The 23,582-nt window shown below is 45.2% G+C and overlaps 1 protein-coding gene across 2 annotated transcripts in view; it reads left to right on the top strand.

Annotated features, from left to right (window-relative positions):
• Nucleotides 1–22,572, top strand: part of LOC139396658 (lysophosphatidylcholine acyltransferase 1-like) — a 55,952-nt gene extending 33,380 nt beyond the window's left edge. The window contains exons 4-14 of one of the 2 annotated variants that reach the window (XM_071143594.1): nucleotides 1,505–1,617; nucleotides 1,977–2,037; nucleotides 6,397–6,455; nucleotides 9,665–9,699; nucleotides 13,598–13,652; nucleotides 15,065–15,147; nucleotides 16,025–16,150; nucleotides 17,300–17,453; nucleotides 19,501–19,596; nucleotides 19,845–19,986; nucleotides 20,432–22,572. In XM_071143594.1, the coding sequence (XP_070999695.1) occupies nucleotides 1,505–1,617; nucleotides 1,977–2,037; nucleotides 6,397–6,455; nucleotides 9,665–9,699; nucleotides 13,598–13,652; nucleotides 15,065–15,147; nucleotides 16,025–16,150; nucleotides 17,300–17,453; nucleotides 19,501–19,596; nucleotides 19,845–19,986; nucleotides 20,432–20,637 (1,130 nt within the window). In that variant the 3' untranslated portion in view covers nucleotides 20,638–22,572. Of the gene's footprint in view, nucleotides 1–1,504; nucleotides 1,618–1,976; nucleotides 2,038–6,396; nucleotides 6,456–9,664; nucleotides 9,700–13,597; nucleotides 13,653–15,064; nucleotides 15,148–16,024; nucleotides 16,151–17,299; nucleotides 17,454–19,497; nucleotides 19,597–19,844; nucleotides 19,987–20,431 lie in introns of both variants that reach the window. The other variant, XM_071143593.1, reaches the window with a different exon arrangement.
• The last annotated feature ends 1,010 nt before the right edge of the window (nucleotides 22,573–23,582 follow it).

The following is a 23,582-nucleotide window of genomic DNA, read 5'->3' as shown; positions in this document are numbered from 1 at the left end:
GACTAATGGCTGTGTAGTGGCTAGACTAGATCCCTGGGACTAATGGCTGTGATGTGTAGTTGCTAGACTAGATCCCTGGGATAATGCCTGTGTAGTGGCTAGACTAGATCCCTGGGACTAATGGCTGTGTCGCGGCTAGACTAGATCCCTGGGACTAATGACTGTGTTGTGGCTAGACTAGCTAGTTCTGACCCAGAGACAGGCTCAGCACCACAGGGTTCAGGTCTATAATACAGTAGTTCTGACCCAGGCTCAACACCACAGGGTCCAGGTCTGTAATACAGTAGTACTGACCCAGAGACAGGCTCAACACCACAGGGTCCAGGTCAATAATACAGTAGTTCTGACCCAGAGACAGGCTCAACACCACAGGGTCCAGGTCTGTAATACAGTATATCTGACCCAGAGACGGGCTCAGCACCACAGGGTCCAGGTCTGTAATACAGTAGATCTTACCCAAAGACAGGCTCAACACCACAGGGTCCAGGTCTGTAATACAGTAGATCTGACCCAGAGACAGGCTCAGCACCACGGGTTCCAGCTCTACAGGACAGTAGTTCTGACCCAGGCTCAGCACCACAGGGTCCAGGTCTCTAGTACAGTAGTTCTGACCCAGGCTCAGCACCACAGGATCCAGCTCTACAGTACAGTAGTTCTGACCCAGGCTCAGCACCACAGGTTCCAGCTCTACAGTACAGTAGTTCTGACCCAGGCTCAACCCCACAGGGTCCAGGTCTATAATACAGTAGTTCTGACCCAGGCTCAGCACCACAGGGTCCAGGTCTATAATACAGTAGTTCTGAACCAGGCTCAACACCACAGGGTCCAGGTCTATAATACAGTAGTTCTGACCCAGGCTCAACACCACAGGGCCCAGGTCTCTAGTACAGTAGTTCTGACCCAGGCTCAGCACCACAGGGTCCAGCTCTACAGTACAGTAGTAGTCTCTGATATAGAGGACATTGAGACCTGTGTCAAAGCAGGGGGAAGTGGAAGTGAGAACCTTGACTAGAGGAAGTGTTCTTGAAGAGTGAACCCTGGTGTGACCTTTCAATCTGACAGGAGTGTGGTTTTGAGTCAGGAAGTGTGGTTTTGAGTCAGAACGGTAACCGTTGCAGTTCTGTAAATGATTGGACCTGGACAAGGGCTGGATAACCACTGAAGCTGAGTTCGTAGATAACCACTTCCTGTTAACCTAACAGATTCTCTGTTGTAAAATTACAACCGAAATTGTATAGGATCTTCACAACTAGACCTATTAGGTTCATATGTAGAAAATGTTGGCTCGGCAGATACCTTTATCCTGGTCCCAGATCAGTTGCTGCTATCATTCCAATTCAAGTGTAGACCTTATTAGGTTTTTATGTAGAAAATGTTAGCTAGGCAGATACCTTTATCCTGGTCCCAGATCAGTGTTAATGAGTGGAATGCTGTTACCCAGGCTAGTATACCTTATGGCCCCAGCACTAGAATGTGTCTGACTGTTGTGTCTCCTGTCCTCCAGCCCTGATCAAGTACATCAGACCAGTGTTTGTCTCCAGGTCAGACCAGGACTCCCGTAAGAAGACTGTTGAGGAGATCAAACGCAGAGCCCAGTCTGGAGGAGAATGGCCTCAGGTACAGTTTAATATCTCTCTCTCTCTCTCACTCTCTCTCTCTCTCTCTCTCTCTCTCTCTCTCTCTCTCTGTCTCTCTGTCTCTCTCTGTCCCTGTCTCTCTCTCTGTCTCTCTCTTTCTCTCCCTCTCTCTCTCTCTCTCGCTCTCTGTCTCTCTCTCTCTCTCCCTGTCTCGGGTCTCTCTGTCACACACACACGTACACACACACAGGACAAAGTAAACATTGAGCCATGGTCTGGCATTCAGTAAACAAACTAGAGAACAGCCACCTAACAATGTTCAGGATGTACCCACTCAGATTATCTCATTACCATGGAAACACGTGTCTGATAATGTGGTTGATGTTCCCCTCTCTCCAGATAATGATTTTCCCAGAGGGAACGTGTACCAACAGGTCGTGTCTGATCACGTACAAACCAGGTATGTTAGATTGTACCGTGAAGAGGAGACAGGAAAGGTAGGAGAGTTGGAGAGTCAGAAGGACATGTTGGATCAGAACCCATGTTGACTCTGGTACCACTAGGCTATACATGTTGGATCAGAACCCATGTTGACTCGGGTACCACTAGGCTATACATGTTGGATCAGAACCCATGTTGACTCTGGTACCACTAGGCTATACATGTTGGATCAGAACCCATGTTGACTCTGGTACCACTAGGCTATACATGTTGGATCAGAACCCATGTTGACTCTGGTACCACTAGGCTATACATGTTGGATCAGAACCCATGTTGACTCTGGTACCAGATCAGAACCCATGTTGACCTGTATCTCCTAGTCCACATACTGCCCTGTATCTCCTAGTCCACATACTGCCCTGTATCTCCTAGTCCACATACGGCCCTGTATCTCCTAGTCCACATACTGCCCCGTGTCTCCTAGTCCACATACTGCCCTGTGTCTCCTAGTCCACATACTGCCCTGTGTCTCCTAGTCCACATACTGCCCTGTGTCTCCTAGTCCACATACTGCCCCGTGTCTCCTAGTCCACATACTGCCCTGTGTCTCCTAGTCCACATACTGCCCTGTGTCTCCTAGTCCACATACGGCCCTGTATCTCCTAGTCCACATACTGCCCTGTCTCATAGTCCACATACTGCCCTGTGTCTCCTAGTCCACATACTGCCCTGTGTCTCCTAGTCCACATACTGCCCCGTGTCTGACCCCACATACTGCCCTGTGTCTCCTAGTCCACATACTGCCCTGTGTTTCCTAGTCCACATACTGCCCTGTGTCTCCTAGTCTACATATTGCCCTGTGTCTCCTAGTCCACCTCATGCCCCGTGTCTCCTAGTCCACATACTGCCCCGTGTCTGACCCCACATACTGCCCTGTGTCTCCTAGTCCACATACTGCCCTGTGTCTCCTAGTCCACATACTGCCCTGTGTCTCCTAGTCCACATACTGCCCTGTGTCTGACCCCACATACTGCCCTGTGTCTCCTAGTCCACATACTGCCCCGTGTCTCCTAGTCCACATACTGCCCTGTGTCTGACCCCACATACTGCCCTGTGTCTCCTAGTCCACATACTGCCCCGTGTCTGACCCCACATACTGCCCTGTGTCTCCTAGTCCACATACTGCCCTGTGTCTCCTAGTCCACATACTGCCTTGTATCTAAAACTTTGGAGAATTTGTTTGTCGTTTTAGTCGCATGTTAGTCAGTACATTTTTTTTCATCAAATAATGAACATTGACCTTTTTAATCGTCCATCATCCCCTCATATAGCTGGGCACATTGCTATTGTAGCAGACTGTAACCAATGACAGACGTGGTTTATCATACAGGCTGCAAAGCCTTGGCTTCAGGTTAAAACAATGTAAAAGGCTAACAGCTTTTTCCTCCTCATCATAACTTTAGGCTGGGGGGGTTTAAAAAGGGGAGTATCTCTTTCCTCCCCATCATAACTTTAGGATGGGGGGGGGGGTTTAAAAAAGGGGAGTATCTCTTTCCTCCTCATCATAACTTTAGGATGGGGGGGGTTTAAAAAAGGGGAGTATCTCTTTCCTCCTCATCATAACTTTAGGACGGGGGGGTTTAAAAAAGGGGAGTATCTCTTTCCTCCTCATCATAACTTTAGGATGGGGGGGGGTTAAAAAAGGGGAGTATCTCTTTCCTCCTCATCATAACTTTAGGATGGGGGGGGTTAAAAAAGGGGAGTATCTCTTTCCTCCTCATCATAACTTTAGGATGGGGGTTTTTAAAAAAAGGGGAGTATCTCTTTCCTCCTCATCATAACTTTAGGATGGGGGGGGTTAAAAAAGGGGAGTATCTCTTTCCTCCTCATCATAACTTTAGGATGGGGGTTTTTAAAAAAAGGGGAGTATCTCTTTCCTCCTCATCATAGCTTTAGGATGGGGGTTTTTAAAAAAAGGGGAGTATCTCTTTCCTCCTCATCATAACTTTAGGATGGGGGGGGTTAAAAAAGGGGAGTATCTCTTTCCTCCTCATCATAACTTTAGGATGGGGGGGTTTAAAAAAAGGGGAGTATCTCTTTCCTCCTCATCATAACTTTAGGATAGGGGTTTTTAAAAAAGGGGGAGTATCTCTTTCCTCCTCATCATAACTTTAGGATGGGGGGGGTTAAAAAAGGGGAGTATCTCTTTCCTCCTCATCATAGCTTTAGGATGGGGGGGTTTAAAAAAGGGGAGTATCTCTTTCCTCCTCATCATAACTTTAGGATGGGGGGGGTGGTTTAAAAAAGGGGAGTATCTGAGCTTTCCAATAACGTTGGTCATTATTACGGTTCTCCTGATATTCAGCTAAATGTAATAACTACAGCCTCAACACAGATGAATGACAGAACACACACACAGGTGAATAGAGCTTCTGATGTCATCAACAAGAGCTTCTATCTTTTTATCCTCCGACGTGGAAATAAGACCCGAGTAAACATGTGTTTCTGGTTGTTGCTAGTTACTGTTGAAGTGTCCCGGCAGCGAATCAGTTCAAAAGACCGACGAGTGTCTGAAGTGACCGCCCAGGAGCTGAGATCAGATTAATCACCACTGTCTAACTGACCGCCCAGGAGCTGAGGTCAGATTAATCACCACTGTCTAACTGACCGCCCAGGTGCTGAGATCAGATTAATCACCACTGTCTAACTGACCGCCCAGGTGCTGAGATCAGATTAATCACCACTGTCTAACGGACCGCCCAGGTGCTGAGATCAGATTAATCACCACTGTCTAACTGACCGCCCATGTGCTGAGATCAGATTAATCACCACTGTCTAACGGACCGCCCAGGTGCTGAGATCAGATTAATCACCACTGTCTAACTGACCGCCCATGTGCTGAGATCAGATTAATCACCACTGTCTAACTGACCGCCCATGTGCTGAGATCAGATTAATCACCACTGTCTAACTGACCGCCCAGGTGCTGAGATCAGATTTGTCACCACTGTCTAACTGACCGCCCATGTGCTGAGATCAGATTAATCACCACTGTCTAACTGACCGCCCAGGTGCTGAGATCAGATTAATCACCACTGTCTAACTGACCGCCCAGGTGCTGAGATCAGATTAATTACCACTGTCTAACTGACCGCCCATGTGCTGAGATCAGATTAATCACCACTGTCTAACTGACCGCCCAGGTGCTGAGATCAGATTAATCACCACTGTCTAACTGACCGCCCAGGTGCTGAGATCAGATTAATCACCACTGTCTAACGGACCGCCCAGGTGCTGAGATCAGATTAATCACCACTGTCTAACTGACCGCCCAGGAGCTGAGATCAGATTAATCACCACTGTCTGTCACACTGTCTAACTGACCGCCCAGGTGCTGAGATCAGATTAATCTCACTGTCTAATTGACCGCCCAGGAGCCGAGATCAGACCAATCACCACTGTCTAACTGACCGCCCAGGAGCTGAGATCAGATTAATCACCACTGTCTAACTGACCGCCCAGGAGCTGAGATCAGATTAATCACCACTGTCTAACGGACCGCCCAGGAGCTGAGATCAGATTAATCACCACTGTCTAACTGACCACCCAGGTGCTGAGATCAGATTAATCACCACTGTCTAACGGACCGCCCAGGTGCTGAGATCAGATTAATCACCACTGTCTAACTGACCGCCCAGGAGCTGAGATCAGATTAATCACCACTGTCTGTCACACTGTCTAACTGACCGCCCAGGTGCTGAGATCAGATTAATCTCACTGTCTAATTGACCGCCCAGGAGCCGAGATCAGACCAATCACCACTGTCTAACTGACCGCCCAGGAGCTGAGATCAGATTAATCACCACTGTCTAACTGACCGCCCAGGAGCTGAGATCAGATTAATCACCACTGTCTAACGGACCGCCCAGGAGCTGAGATCAGATTAATCACCACTGTCTAACTGACCACCCAGGTGCTGAGATCAGATTAATCACCACTGTCTAACTGACCGCTCAGGAGCTGAGATCAGACCAATCACCACTGTCTAACTGAAAGATGTTCAGTTCTCTTCCAATCAGAGGATTCCGTGACATATTCTGCACAGGACGGCATGTTTCTGATTGGACAAACGGATGAGAAGGAGCTTCATGACTATATTTGAATGGACATGAATATATCAATAATTATAATAATATATTCCATTTGGCGGATGCTTTGATCCACTTCCAGTCGTGCGGACGGACATTTTACATCTGGGTTAGCCACTGTCGCCGTGGGCCGAGGCCCTTGTATGCGGTCTAGAATATTCTAGTTTCTTAGTTTTAGGGGACTGTAGTCCAGTGTGTGTAATGGTGTTGGTTTCTGTCTTGTCACACAGGAGCGTTCATCCCAGCGGTGCCAGTTCAGCCTGTGGTGATAAAATACCCCAATAAAATGGTAAGAAAGCAAACACAACACAACACCTAGCAACACAACATAACACCTAGCAACACAATACAACACCTAGCAACACAATATAACACCTAGCAACACAATATAACACCTAGCAACACAATATAACACCTAGCAACACAATACAACACCTAGCAACACAATATAACACCTAGCAACACAATATAACACCTAGCAACACAATACAACACCTAGCAACACAATATAACACCTAGCAACACAATACAACATCTAGCAACACAACATAACACCTAGCAACACAATATAACACCTAGCAACACAATACAACATCTAGCAACACAACATAACACCTAGCAACACAATATAACACCTAGCAACACAATATAACACCTAGCAACGCAATACAACATCTAGCAATACAATATAACACCTAGCAACACAATATAACGTCTAGCAACACGATACAACGTCTAGCAACACAACAACACGGCAACACAATATAACACCTAGCAACACAATATAACACCTAGCAACACAACATAACACCTAGCAACACAATATAACACCTAGCAACGCAATACAACACCTAGCAACCCAATACAACACCTAGCAACGCAATACAACACCTAGCAACCCAATACAACACCTAGCAACGCAACATAACACCTAGCAACACAATAGAACACAGCAGCAGCACACCACAACAGCCAGGCTGGTTGGTAAACACCCTCCCTGCTGAGAAGAGCATCAGCCCTGTCTGTCTGAATCTCTCTCTCTGTTACGGATATAACTGTGAGAACAGAGAACTGATTTAGTTGTTCTGTGATTTGTTGTGCGGTCTGGCTAAGCTGTGTGATATCCCCCCCACCCACCTTGAGCAGGGTTTCATGGGGACTTCCTGGAAAACCTCCTGGGGTTGACTTGATGTGCCCTTTACTGAGGTCTGATTGTGTTAGTGTTAGAGCTAGGGCTCTGTCTGTAAACCGCTGGGCTGAATGGGATCTGGACACATGGAGGCATCCATCAGTGATGCCTGGGACCACACAGCACGCAGTCAGTCTCTCCTATAGCCCTGGGACCACACAGCACGCAGTCAGTCTCTCCTATAGCCCTGGGACCACACAGCACGCAGTCAGTCTCTCCTATAGCCCTGGGACCACACAGCAGGCAGTCAGTCTCTCCTATAGCCCTGGGACCACACAGCATGCAGTCAGTCTCTCCTATAGCCCTGGGACCACACAGCAGGCAGTCAGTCTCTCCTATAGCCCTGGGACCACACAGCACGCACTCAGTCTCTCCTATAGCCCTGGGACCACACAGCACGCACTCAGTCTCTCCTATAGCCCTGGGACCACACAGCAGGGAGTCAGTCTCTCCTATAGCCCTGGGACCACACAGCACGCACTCAGTCTCTCCTATAGCCCTGGGACCACACAGCAGGCAGTCAGTCTCTCCTATAGCCCTGGGACTAAACAGCAGGTAGTCAGTCTCTCCTATAGCCCTGGGACCACACAGCACGCACTCAGTCTCTCCTATAGCCCTGGGACTAAACAGCAGGTAGTCAGTCTCTCCTATAGCCCTGGGACCACACAGCACGCAGTCAGTCTCTCCTATAGCCCTGGGACCACACAGCACGCAGTCAGTCTCTCCTATAGCCCTGGGACCACACAGCACGCACTCAGTCTCTCCTATAGCCCTGGGACTAAACAGCAGGTAGTCAGTCTCTCCTATAGCCCTGGGACTAAACAGCAGGGAGTCAGTCTCTCCTATAGCCCTGGGACTAAACAGCAGGTAGTCAGTCTCTCCTATAGCCCTGGGACTAAACAGCAGGCAGTCAGTCTCTCCTATAGCCCTGGGACTAAACAGCAGGGAGTCAGTCTATCCTATAGCCCTGGGACTAAACAGCAGGGAGTCAGTCTCTCCTATAGCCCTGGGACTAAACAGCAGGCAGTCAGTCTCTCCTATAGCCCTGGGACCACACAGCAGGGAGTCAGTATCTCCTATAGCCCTGGGACCACACAGAAGGCAATCAGTCTCTCCTATAGCCCTGGGACCACACAGCAGGCAGTCAGTCTCTCCTATAGCCCTGGGACCACACAGCACGCAGTCAGTCTCTCCTATAGCCCTGGGACTACAGAGCAGGGAGTCAGTCTCTCCTATAGCCCTGGGACCACACAGCACACAGTCAGTCTCTCCTATAGCCCTGGGACCACACAGCACGCAGTCAGTATCTCCTATAGCCCTGTGACCACACAGCACGCAGTCAGTCTCTCCTATAGCCCTGGGACCACACAGCAGGCAGTCAGTCTCTCCTATAGCCCTGGGACCACACAGCACGCAGTCAGTATCTCCTATAGCCCTGGGACCACACAGCAGGCAGTCAGTCTCTCCTATAGCCCTGGGACCACACAGCAGGGAGACAGTCTCTCCTATAGCCCTGGGACCACACAGTGGGCAGTCAGTCTCTCCTATAGCCCTGGGACCACACAGCAGGCAGTCAGTCTCTCCTATAGCCCTGGGACCACACAGCACGCAGTCCGTATCTCCTATAGCCCTGGGACCACACAGCAGGCAGTCAGTCTCTCCTATAGCCCTGGGACCACACAGCAGGGAGACAGTCTCTCCTATAGCCCTGGGACCACACAGCACGCAGTCAGTATCTCCTATAGCCCTGGGACCACACAGCAGGGAGACAGTCTCTCCTATAGCCCTGGGACCACACAGCAGGCAGTCAGTCTCTCCTATAGCCCTGGGACCACACAGCACACAGTCAGTCTCTCCTATAGCCCTGGGACCACACAGCAGGGAGTCAGTCTCTCCTATAGCCCTGGGACCACACAGCAGGGAGACAGTCTCTCCTATAGCCCTGGGACCACACAGCAGGGAGTCAGTCTCTCCTATAGCCCTGGGACCACACAGCAGGGAGTCAGTCTCTCCTATAGACCTGGGACCACACAGCAGGGAGTCAGTCTCTCCTATAGCCCTGGGACCACACAGTGGACAGTCAGTCTCTCCTATAGCCCTGGGACTAAACAGCAAGTGGTCAAGACCACTAACTACCTGGTAACCAATTAAACCACAAACTACTGTATACCTGATAACTAAGCTGTTGTTGTTGTTGTTGTTGTTGTTGTTGTTGTTGTTGTTGTTGTGACCTTGTGTTTTTATACTTCTTGCCTGGATGAATAATGTTGTGTCTTAGTAAGTTCTGTGTCTCTCCTGTCCCATGCCAGGACACAATCACCTGGACGTGGCAGGGGCCTGGAGCGTGAGTACACTTTAATTACACTACAAATGACTGATCCCTGAAGTACAGGTCGTTGCCAGGCATAGTGGTGTCTCTCTACTGCCCTGGAAGGTCCAGTTTTCATACCTCTACTGGACTGGACTGAGAGGATATTAGTTCTACTGTATAATCTAGATGGTCCAGTTTTCATACCTCTACTGGACTGGACTGAGAGGATATTAGTTCTACTGTATAATCTAGATGGTCCAGTTTTCAAACCTCTACTGGACTGGACTGAGAGGATATTAGTTCTACTGTATAATCTAGATGGTCCAGTTTTCACACCTCTACTGGACTGGACTGAGAGGATATTAGTTCTACTGTATAATCTAGATGGTCCAGTTTTCATACCTCTACTGGACTGGACTGAGAGGATATTAGTTCTACTGTATAATCTAGATGGTCCAGTTTTCAAACCTCTACTGGACTGGACTGAGAGGATATTAGTTCTACTGTATAATCTAGATGGTCCAGTTTTCACACCTCCACTAGACTGGACTGAGGATATTAGTTCTACTGTATAATCTAGATGGTCCAGTTTTCATACCTCTACTGGACTGGACTGAGAGGATATTAGTTCTACTGTATAATCTAGATGGTCCAGTTTTCACACCTCTACTGGACTGGACTGAGGATATTAGTTCTACTGTATAATCTAGATGGTCCAGTTTTCATACCTCTACTGGACTGGACTGAGAGGATATTAGTTCTACTGTATAATCTAGATGGTCCAGTTTTCACACCTCTACTGGACTAGACTGAGGATATTAGTTCTACTGTATAATCTAGATGGTCCAGTTTTCATACCTCTACTGGACTGGACTGAGAGGATATTAGTTCTACTGTATAATCTAGATGGTCCAGTTTTCACACCTCTACTAGACTGGACTGAGGATATTAGTTCTACTGTATAATCTAGATGGTCCAGTTTTCACACCTTTACTGGGCTGGATTGAGAGGATATTAGTTCTACTGTATAATCTAGATGGTCCAGTTTTCACACCTCTACTGGACTGGACTGAGAGGATATTAGTTCTACTGTATAATCTAGATGGTCCAGTTTTCATACCTCTACTGGACTGGACTGAGAGGATATTAGTTCTACTGTATAATCTAGATGGTCCAGTTTTCACACCTCTACTAGACTGGACTGAGGATATTAGTTCTACTGTATAATCTAGATGGTCCAGTTTTCATACCTCTACTGGACTGGACTGAGAGGATGTTAGTTCTACTGTATAATCTAGATGGTCCAGTTTTCACACCTCTACTGGACTGGACTGAGGATATTAGTTCTACTGTATAATCTAGATGGTCCAGTTTTCATACCTCTACTGGACTGGACTGAGAGGATATTAGTTCTACTGTAATCTAGATGGTCCAGTTTTCACACCTCTACTGGACTGGACTGAGAGGATATTAGTTCTACTGTATAATCTAGATGGTCCAGTTTTCACACCTCTACTCGACTGGACTGAGAGGATATTAGTTCTACTGTATAATCTAGATGGTCCAGTTTTCACACCTCTACTGGACTGGACTAAGAGGATATTAGTTCTACTGTATAATCTAGATGGTCCAGTTTTCACACCTCTACTAGACTGGACTGAGGATATTAGTTCTACTGTATAATCTAGATGGTCCAGTTTTCATACCTCTACTGGACTGGACTGAGAGGATGTTAGTTCTACTGTATAATCTAGATGGTCCAGTTTTCACACCTCTACTGGACTGGACTGAGGATATTAGTTCTACTGTATAATCTAGATGGTCCAGTTTTCATACCTCTACTGGACTGGACTGAGAGGATATTAGTTCTACTGTATAATCTAGATGGTCCAGTTTTCACACCTCTACTGGACTGGACTGAGGATATTAGTTCTACTGTATAATCTAGATGGTCCAGTTTTCATACCTCTACTGGACTGGACTGAGAGGATATTAGTTCTACTGTATAATCTAGATGGTCCAGTTTTCACACCTCCACTAGACTGGACTGAGGATATTAGTTCTACTGTATAATCTAGATGGTCCAGTTTTCATACCTCTACTGGACTGGACTGAGAGGATATTAGTTCTACTGTATAATCTAGATGGTCCAGTTTTCATACCTCTACTGGACTGGACTGAGAGGATATTAGTTCTACTGTATAATCTAGATGGTCCAGTTTTCACACCTCTACTGGACTAGACTGAGGATATTAGTTCTACTGTATAATCTAGATGGTCCAGTTTTCATACCTCTACTGGACTGGACTGAGAGGATATTAGTTCTACTGTATAATCTAGATGGTCCAGTTTTCACACCTCTACTAGACTGGACTGAGGATATTAGTTCTACTGTATAATCTAGATGGTCCAGTTTTCACACCTTTACTGGGCTGGATTGAGAGGATATTAGTTCTACTGTATAATCTAGATGGTCCAGTTTTCACACCTCTACTGGACTGGACTGAGAGGATATTAGTTCTACTGTATAATCTAGATGGTCCAGTTTTCACACCTCTACTAGACTGGACTGAGGATATTAGTTCTACTGTATAATCTAGATGGTCCAGTTTTCATACCTCTACTGGACTGGACTGAGAGGATGTTAGTTCTACTGTATAATCTAGATGGTCCAGTTTTCACACCTCTACTGGACTGGACTGAGGATATTAGTTCTACTGTATAATCTAGATGGTCCAGTTTTCATACCTCTACTGGACTGGACTGAGAGGATATTAGTTCTACTGTATAATCTAGATGGTCCAGTTTTCACACCTCTACTGGACTGGACTGAGGATATTAGTTCTACTGTATAATCTAGATGGTCCAGTTTTCATACCTCTACTGGACTGGACTGAGAGGATATTAGTTCTACTGTATAATCTAGATGGTCCAGTTTTCACACCTCTACTAGACTGGACTGAGGATATTAGTTCTACTGTATAATCTAGATGGTCCAGTTTTCACACCTCTACTGGACTGGACTGAGGATATTAGTTCTACTGTATAATCTAGATGGTCCAGTTTTCATACCTCTACTGGACTGGACTGAGAGGATATTAGTTCTACTGTATAATCTAGATGGTCCAGTTTTCACACCTCTACTGGACTGGACTGAGAGGATATTAGTTCAACTGTATAATCTAGATGGTCCAGTTTTCACACCTCTACTGGACTGGACTGAGGATATTAGTTCTACTGTATAATCTAGATGGTCCAGTGTTCATACCTCTACTGGACTGGACTGAGGATATTAGTTCTACTGTATAATCTAGATGGTCCAGTTAACTCAGAACTCTGATGGCCAAAATACAGGAAACTGTGACTGAGAGAAAGCTGTCCTTGTCTCTGTATAAAGCCACAGGCTGAATTGGGATGTGTTTTGTTCTACTTTCTAATGCATCATGGTAGTGATGTTGTTTTGGCTGTGTGCTCAGTCAGTCTTCCACTACAGTAGAGACAATACTGTCTCTGTGCTGTTAGCAGGTCACAGCCAGCCCAGAACAGGAAACAGTGAACAGAGCTGTTAATTCTCTTCCAGAACCTTCACATCACTTTCTCCTGTGAGACTACTTTTCTGGCTGCTAGAATTCTCACTTTATTTTATTTTATTTTTACCTTTATTTAACTAGGCAAGTCAGTTAAAGAACAAATTCTTATTTTCAATGACGTCCCTAGGAACAGGCTACCTACCACCCCACTTCTCTGTCCACTACCATATGACCTGCTTTTAGACGGTTAAATCAAACACACACATTCAAATTAATTTATACACTTCTCCTTGTGATCTGACTGTTTTGGTATTCACTATGACTTGATGATATCGATGTCCCGCGCTGTAAACATAATGTCTTGATGTGACAATGTCATTGTTTTATTTATTTTATTGCAGGTTTAAGATCCTGTGGCTCACACTGTGCCAGCTGCACAATGAGTTCATCATTGAGGTGAGTGCAGGCCTCACAGGCCATGCTGGCGTGTTGCATCTACCACATGTCAGGAATACTTGTTTTGATCAGAGATATTAAAAAAACCACAGGTCCTCATGGATCTACCTTTACCTGTATACCCTGAACCCAGTCCTGGACCCGGGAAGGTCCTGTACCCGTATACCCTGTACCCAGTCCTGGACCCGGGAAGGTCCTGTACCCGTATACCCTGTACCCAGTCCTGAACCCGGGAAGGTCCTGTACCCGTATACCCTGTACCCAGTCCTGGACCCGGGAAGGTCCTGTACCCGTATACCCTGCACCCAGTCCTGAACCCGGGAAGGTCCTGTACCCGTATACCCTGAACCCAGTCCTGAACCCGGGAAGGTCCTGTACCCGTATACCCTGTACCCAGTCCTGGACCCGGGAAGGTCCTGTACCCGTATACCCTGAACCCAGTCCTGGACCCGGGAAGGTCCTGTACCCGTATACCCTGAACCCAGTCCTGGACCCGGGAAGGTCCTGTACCCGTATACCCTGTACCCAGTCCGGGACCCGGGCGGTCCTGTACACCCTGTACCCTGTCCGGGACCCGGGCAGGTCCTGTACCCGTATACCCTGTACCCAGTCCGGGACCCGGGCGGGTCCTGTACCCGTATACCCTGTACCCAGTCCGGGACCCGGGCAGGTCCTGTACCCGTATACCCTGTACCCAGTCCGGGACCCAAGCGGCTCCTGATCCAGAATTCTAAATAATGTCACAGGTCTTGGGTCGGGATCTGATGTGATCGTCACGGGTCTCGGGTATCGTGTAATTTTGCTCCCTAGTTCCACTGCTCGGTCCCTTGCTCCCTAGTCCCACTGCTCTGTCCCTTGCTCCCTAGTTCCACTGCTCTGTCCCTTGCCCCTAGTTCCACTGGTCTGTCCCTTGCTCCCTAGTTCCACTGCTCTGTCCCTTGCCCTAGTTCCACTGCTCTGTCCCTTGTCCTAGTTCCACTGCTCTGTCCCTTGCCCTAGTTCCACTGGTCTGTCCCTTGCCCTAGTTCCACTGCTCTGTCCCTTGCCCTAGTTCCACTGGTCTGTCCCTTGCCCTAGTTCCACTGCTCTGTCCCTTGCCCTAGTTCCACTGCTCTGTCCCTTTTCTCTTAGCCCAGTTAGAGGACCTCAGCCCATGTTACCTTGGCCTTTCTGAAAAGACTTTGAGACTGACAGCAGAAACACCTGTTGTTGTTCCCGACAGACAGGCTTCACTTTGCTGTACCAATGGACTGTAGTTACAGTATGTCTAGAAGAGTGTTAGGGAGAGTGTAGTCTCTCTCTTCCCTTTTGGAGCCCATATCATCTCAGTTGTTATTGCTTTAGCCGTTTCCCACTTGACTTCCCATAGAGGAGTGACATCACAGGGTTCTGTCTTCTTCTTCTCTCCTCAGTTTCTTCCTGTCTACACTCCATCAGAAGAGGAGAAGAACAACCCAGCACTGTTTGCTCACAACGTCAGGCGCCTGATGGCCAAGTGAGTCCTGAGACACACACACAGACACACAGACACACACACAGACACACACAGACGCACACACACACACACACACACACACACTTGGTCTTCGCTGGGCCTGCCAGATGCCTCAGCCTTCAGGCTGCCGTGCTTAGAAACACCAGCCTAGAGACTGTAGGATACTAAAGTATGTTAGTCAAATGTGTGGCTGGTGTATATTTCAGTTCAACAGCTTCTAGTTTGTTGATTCTAGATGGCCTCAACACAGACTACTGGTTAACTCTCTTCTCATGCTCTAGTCTGTCCACTGTTCCTCAGGGCTCTAGATGGCCTCAACACAGACTACTGGTTAACTCTCTCCTCATGCTCTAGTCTGTCCACTGTTCCTCAGGGCTCTAGATGGCCCCATCACAGACTACTGGTTAACTCTCTCCTCATGCTCTAGTCTGGTTAACTCTCTCCTCATGCTCTAGTCTGTCTACTGTTCCTCAGGGCTCTAGATGGCCCCAACACAGACTACTGGTTAACTCTCTCCTCTTGCTCTAGTCTGGTTAACTCTCTCCTCATGCTCTAGTCTAACTGTCTACTGTTCCTCAGGGCTCTAGATGGCCCCATCACAGACTACTGGTTAACTCTCTCCTCATGCTCTAGTCTGTCCACTGTTCCTCAGGGCTCTAGATGGCCCCATCACCCCTAGACTCAACAGATCAGGGACTTGCTGATTGTTTGACTAGTTGAATCAGTTGTGAGTAAATGTTGGAATAGAAGAAATGTATGAAACGGCTGAGGGTCACGAGGACCGCTTCTGAAAACACTGGACTACTGGTTAGAGGCCTGTATATCAGACCGTATCCTAGTTCACACTCTGTTTTAAGTCTCTATCCTTCCTCTCCAGGGCCCTGGACATCTCCATTACTGACTACTCGTTTGAAGACTGTCAACTGGCCATGGCTGAGGGTCAACTCAGACTCCCTGTTGACACCTGCCTGCTGGAGTTCGCCAAGCTGGTCCGGAGACTGGGGTGAGGCTGAACCCCAGAATGTAGAGACTGTATTGATGTTACCTGGTCAGGTTGAACCCCAGAATGTAGAGACTGTATTAATGTTACCTGGTCAGGTTGAACCCCAGAATGTAGAGACTGTATTAATGTTACCTGGTCAGGTTGAACCCCAGAATGTAGAGACTGTATTAATGTTACCTGGTCAGGTTGAACCCCAGAATGTAGGGACTGTATTAATGTTACCTGGTCAGCTTGAACCCCAGAATGTAGAGACTGTATTAATGTTACCTGGTCAGCTTGAACCCCAGAATGTAGAGACTGTATTAATGTTACCTGGTGAGGTTGAACCCCAGAATGTGGAGACTGTATTAATGTTACCTGGTCAGGTTGAACCCCAGAATGTAGAGGTTGTATTAATGTTACCTGGTCAGGTTGAACCCCAGAATGTAGAGACTGTATTAATGTTACCTGGTCAGGTTGAACCCCAGAATGTAGAGACTGTATTAATGTTACCTGGTCAGGTTGAACCCCACAATGTAGAGACTGTATTAATGTTACCTGGTCAGGTTGAACCCCAGAACGTAGAGACTGTATTAATGTTACCTGGTCAGGTTGAACCCCAGAATGTAGAGACTGTATTAATGTTACCTGGTCAGGTTGAACCCCACAATGTAGAGACTGTATTAATGTTACCTGGTCAGGTTGAACCCCAGAATGTAGGGACTGTATTAATGTTACCTGGTCAGCTTGAACCCCAGAATGTAGAGACTGTCTTAATGTTACCTGGTCAGGTTGAACCCCAGAATGTAGAGACTGTATTAATGTTACCTGGTGAGGTTGAACCCCAGAATGTAGAGACTGTATTAATGTTACCTGGTCAGGTTGAACCCCAGAATGTAGAGACTGTATTAATGTTACCTGGTCAGGTTGAACCCCAGAATGTAGAGACTGTATTAATGTTACCTGGTCAGGTTGAAGCCCAGAACGTAGAGACTGTATTAATGTTACCTGGTCAGGTTGAACCCCAGAATGTAGTGACTGTATTAATGTTACCTGGTCAGGTTGAACCCCAGAATGTAGAGACTCTGTATTCACGTGTTGATGTTACCTGGCCAGGTTGAAGCCCCAGAACGTGGAGACTGTATTCACGTGTTGATGTTACCTGTCCAGGTTGAAGCCCCAGAACGTGGAGAAGGTACTGCAGGAGTTTGGGAACAGAGCCAGGAAGATGGAGGGAGAGAAGCTGGGTCTGGAAGACTTTGCCCACTACCTTGATGTCCCTGTGTCAGACATGCTCAGAGACATCTTCTCCCTCTTCAACGAGGTGAGGAAACGCACTGAATATAATATCATCCCATTAGAAGCTTTGAAGGCCGAAGTTACAAGTTTCTCAACTTCCCAAAACTCAGAAAACAGAAATATATGTTCCCTATATTGTGTATTTTAATATTGAAATACAGAGTTCGATATTAGATGTTTATATTAGACTTAGATTTAGACATTATACACTAGATTTAGATATAGACATTAGATTTAGATTTTCGATTTAGACATTAGATTTAGACATTAGATTTAGACATTAGATTTAGACATTAGATTTAGACATTAGATTCAGACATTAGATTTAGACATTAGATTTAGACATTAGATTTAGACATTCGATTTAGACATTAGATTTAGACATTAGATTCAGACATTAGATTTAGACTTTAGGTTTAGACATTAGATTCAGACATTAGATTTAGACATTAGATTCAGACATTAGATTTAGACATTAGATTTAGACATTAGATTCAGACATTAGATTTAGACATTAGATTTAGACATTAGATTTAGACATTAGATTTAGACATTAGATTTAGACATTAGATTTAGACATTAGATTCAGACATTAGATTTAGACATTAGATTTAGACATTAGATTTAGACATTAGATTCAGACATTAGATTTAGACATTAGATTCAGACATTAGATTCAGACATTAGATTTAGACATTAGATTTAGACATTAGACATTAGATTCAGACATTAGATTTAGACATTAGATTTAGACATTAGATTTAGACATTCGATTCAGACATTAGATTTAGACATTAGATTCAGACATTAGATTTATACATTAGATTCATTAGATTTAGACATTAGACATTAGAATCAGACATTAGATTTAGACATTAGATTTAGACATTAGAATCAGACATTAGATTTAGACATTAGATTTAGACATTAGATTCAGACAATAGATTTAGACATTAGATTTAGACATTAGACATTAGATTTAGACATTAGACATTAGAATCAGACATTAGATTTAGACATTAGATTCAGACATTAGATTTAGACATTAGATTTAGACATTAGATTCAGACATTAGACATTAGATTTAGACATTAGATTCAGACATTAGATTTAGACATTAGATTTAGACATTAGATTTAGACATTATATTTAGACATTAGATTCAGACATTAGATTTAGACATTAGATTTAGACATTAGACATTAGATTTAGACATTAGACATTCGATTTAGACATTAGACATTAGAATCAGACATTAGATTTAGACATTAGATTCAGACATTAGATCTAGACATTAGATTCAGACATTAGATTCAGACATTAGATTCAGATATTAGATTTTAGACATTAGATTCAGACATTAGATTTAGACATTAGATTTAGACATTAGATTTAGACATTAGATTCAGACATTAGATTCAGACATTATATTTAGACATTAGATTTAGACATTAGACATTAGATTTAGACATTAGACATTAGAATCAGACATTAGATTTAGACAGACATTAGATTTAGACATTAGATTTAGACATTAGATTTAGACATTAGACATTAGATTCAGACATTAGATTTAGACATTATATTTAGACATTAGATTCAGACATTAGATTTAGACATTAGATTTAGACATTAGACATTCGATTTAGACATTAGACATTCGATTTAGACATTAGACATTAGAATCAGACATTCGATTTAGACATTAGATTCAGACATTAGATTCAGACATTAGATTTAGACATTAGATTTAGACATTAGATTTAGACATTAGACATTAGATTCAGACATTAGATTTAGACATTAGATTTAGACTTGAGACATTAGATTCAGACATTAGATTCAGACATTAGATTCAGACATTAGATTTAGACATTAGATTTAGACATTAGATTCAGACATTAGATTTAGACATTAGATTCAGACATTAGATTTAGACATTAGATTTAGACATTAGATTCAGACATTAGATTTAGACATTAGATTCAGACATTAGATTTAGACATGTGCTTTGCCAGATTCCTTCTAACCAGTAACTCTTCACTCTGTTCTTCTCTCTTCTCCTCCAGCAGGAAGACAACATGATAGACATCAGAGAATATGTCATCGCCTTATCGGTTGTATGCAGACCTGCTAAAACTCTGGAGACCATGAAACTGGCCTTCAGGGTACGTTTTCTGCTCCAGCTCTGGTTTCATGCTCTGTCAAGGTGTCTTTTCAGAGGGCCTACGACCACTGATATCTCTGCCATTTTCCATTTGAGAGGACGTACTAATGACCCATGGTGTGAGTTGTAGACTGTGTCGATTTTAACAGATGGTCTGAGGGCCCAGCCGGCTCAATGGGTGTGAGTGAGATGTGAAAGGGGTCAGGGTCATCTAATGTGGTGTTAGTTAATTATTTGCATATATCCCAGATGTTTGAGGCGGAGGAGGACGGTGCGATCACAGTGGCTGAGTTGGCCTGCATCCTAAAGACGGCGTTGGGAGTGGCTGACCTCGACGTCTCACGTCTCTTCGCTGCTATCGACACAGAGGACACAGGGAAACTCACCTTTGGTAAGAAACTACTTGTCTTCTTAGCTTGTACTGGGGTCACCTTCTTGTTTAGCTGCTCTTGGGAGTATACGCCTGGGGTGGTTTTGGAACCTTTTTTTTTTTTAACTAGGCAAGTCAGTTAAGAACACATTCTTATTTTCAATGACGGCCTAGGAAACAGTGGGGTTAACTGCCTTGTTCAGGGGCAGAACGACAGATTTGTACCTTGTCAGGTCTGGGGTTTGAACTTGCAACCTTCTGGTTACTAGTCCAACGCTCTAACCACTAGGCTACCCACAGTTATGTTGCGTCTGTAGTCTCTAGTTCATTTGTAAATATTAGGAGTGTACCTATCTTTGTAAACATGTACTTGTTTTTCCTGGTGTGTTAATTGTAGGTTACTGTATTTAACTTGCTTGGAATAACCTTTACCGTTGTGTCTGGCGCCCCCCTGTGGCGGTGACAGGCAAGTTCAGGAGCTTTGCAGAGCATCACCCAAACTTCAGTGAGGACTACCTGTCCACAGACAATACAGGCCGTAACGGCTGTCCTCACCAGCCCAACGCCACGCCCAACGCCAAGCCTCAGACCAACGGCTTCTGCCCGGACTTCAGCCCGCGAGACAACCACCACGACACAACGACGGGCGGTTCAGTGAAGAAACACAACTGAGTCTGTTAGTCACCTCAGAATCCACCTCTCCTGGTGAGAGAGTGGGTGGTGGGGGTTGTTGTTGTTGTTGTTGTTGATGGGCTATATGTATGGTCAGTCAGTCAGACACACACACACACACGCACACACACACACACACACACGAGAAATGTAACCCTCATGAACCGTATCCAAATTGTTTCTACGGTTCATTTGATCTTGGTGATCTGACGTTGTTGTTTTAGTAGAGTTTATCTGTATTTGTTCTGAGGAAGGAACGTGCATTTTAAAATGGCAAAAAGATGGCTGATGACGATTGAGGAGAAGTGAAGCATGAAACCCCAGAAGGGAAGCACATGTGACGTTTCCTCCATGTTGGGGTTTGGGAGTGGTCGAGAGACAACACCTCAGCCCGGGAAGGGAACTTTAGTTTTGAGTGAATTCGCTGTCTATTTCTTTGATTAATCTTCTTCTTTCTGATGGAAAGATGGCAGGTTGGACTCTGCATGGGTGCTTTACTGTCAGCGAGCAGTATTGAGGGACTGTGACTGTCAGCGAGCAGTATTGAGGGACTGTGACTGTCAGCGAGCAGTATTGAGGGACTGTGACTGTCAGCGAGCAGTATTGAGGGACTGTGACTGTCAGCGAGCAGTATTGAGGGACTGTGACTGTCAGCGAGCAGTATTGAGGGACTGTGACTGTCAGCGAGCAGTATTGAGGGACTGTGACTGTCAGCGAGCAGTATTGAGGGACTGTGACTGAATAGAACAGCCTTGAAGCACCAGTGACATTGTCTGAGCCCACTTTGGCTTTGGTTGAACTTTTGAGGTGCAATATGGCTGATGTACAGATGTAGGATCTTAATTTGAGCCAGTTTGCCACAGCAGGAAAATAATCCGGCAGCAACAGGAAATGTTTTAATTATTATATGGATTATAATGTATGGTAATTGTTGGGCAGGTTAATACATCAATATATAAAATAAGGGAAAATAAAGTGTGACATTTCTAAGTGGAAATTACAAACTTCAAAATACATTTTAAACCTAAAATACACGACACATTTTAAATGCAGGAAAGTTCTCCTGAAACAGGGTGATCAAATTTAGATCCTACACCTGTAAAATGGGTCAGATTTAAGGTGTGATTATGGCTGATATCAGAGGGGTCAGATTTAAGGTGTACTGATATCAGAAAGATGGCGGAGATACAGATGCTGGTTGGAAGATGCTGGTTAAATCTCAGGGTTCAGTAACGAGACTCATTAAACTATAAAGATGTTCTTATCGTCATGTTACATGGCCTCGACCACAGTCCTGGAACCATGTTATTATACCACAATGACCATGTCTTTCTGGAACCATGTTATTATACCATAATGACCATGTCTTTCTGGAACCATGTTATTATACCACAATGACCATGTCTTTCTGGAACCATGTTATTATACCACAATGACCATGTCTTTCTGGAACCATGTTATTATACCATAATGACCATGTCTTTCTGGAACCATGTTATTATACCACAATGACCATGTCTTTCTGGAACCATGTTATTATACCATAATGACCATGTCTTTCTGGAACCATGTTATTATACCATAATGACCATGTCTTTCTGGAACCATGTTATTATACCACAATGACCATGTCTTTCTGGAACCATGTTATTATACCACAATGACCATGTCTTTCTGGAACCATGTTATTATACCACAATGACCATGTCTTTCTGGAACCATGTTATTATACCACAATGACCATGTCTTTCTGGAACCATGTTATTATACCATAATGACCATGTCTTTCTGGAACCATGTTATTATACCATAATGACCATGTCTTTCTGGAACCATGTTATTATACCATAATGACCATGTCTTTCTGGAACCATGTTATTATACCATAATGACCATGTCTTTCTGGAACCATGTTATTATACCACAATGACCATGTCTTTCTGGAACCATGTTATTATACCATAATGACCATGTCTTTCTGGAACCATGTTATTATACCATAATGACCATGTCTTTCTGGAACCATGTTATTATACCATAATGACCATGTCTTTCTGGAACCATGTTATTATACCATAATGACCATGTCTTTCTGGAACCATGTTATTATACCATAATGACCATGTCTTTCTGGACAAAGGCAATTTACTGCATCCAAAACGGCACCCTATTCCTTACACTACATTTGACCAAAGACCCCTAAGGGCCCTGTGTAGGGAACATGGTGCCATTAGAGACTGACCCCTAAGGGCCCTATGTAGGGAACAGGGTTCCATTAGAGACTGACCCCTAAGGGCCCTATGTAGGGAACATGGTGCCATTAGAGACTGACCCCTAAGGGCCCTATGTAGGGAACATGGTGCCATTAGAGACTGACCCCTAAGGGCCCTATGTAGGGAACAGGGTTCCATTAGAGACTGACCCCTAAGGGCCCTATGTAGGGAACAGGGTTCCATTAGAGACTGACCCCTAAGGGCCCTATGTAGGGAACAGGGTTCCATTAGAGGCTGACCCCTAAGGGCCCTATGTAGGGAACAGGGTTCCATTAGAGACTGACCCCCAAGGGCCCTATGTAGGGAACAGGGTGCCATTAGAGACTGACCCCTAGGGCCCCTATGTAGGGAACAGGGTTCCATTAGAGACTGACCCCCAAGGGCCCTGTGTAAGGAACAGGGTGCCATTAGAGACGGACCCCTAAGGGCCCTATGTAGGGAACAGGGTTCCATTAGAGACTGACCCCTAAGGGCCCTATGTAGGGAACATGGTGCCATTAGAGACTGACCCCTAAGGGCCCTATGTAGGGAACATGGTGCCATTAGAGACTGACCCCTAAGGGCCCTATGTAGGGAACAGGGTTCCATTAGAGACTGACCCCCAAGGGCCCTATGTAGGGAACAGGGTTCCATTAGAGACGGACCCCTAGGGCCCCTATGTAGGGAACAGGG

This window comes from Oncorhynchus clarkii, unplaced genomic scaffold, assembly GCF_045791955.1.
Source record: "Oncorhynchus clarkii lewisi isolate Uvic-CL-2024 unplaced genomic scaffold, UVic_Ocla_1.0 unplaced_contig_11573_pilon_pilon, whole genome shotgun sequence".
In the NCBI taxonomy this organism is placed as follows: Eukaryota; Metazoa; Chordata; class Actinopteri; order Salmoniformes; family Salmonidae; genus Oncorhynchus; species Oncorhynchus clarkii.
The sequence above is the reverse complement of the archived record's forward strand: the minus strand, read 5'-3'. Positions and strand labels throughout refer to the sequence as shown.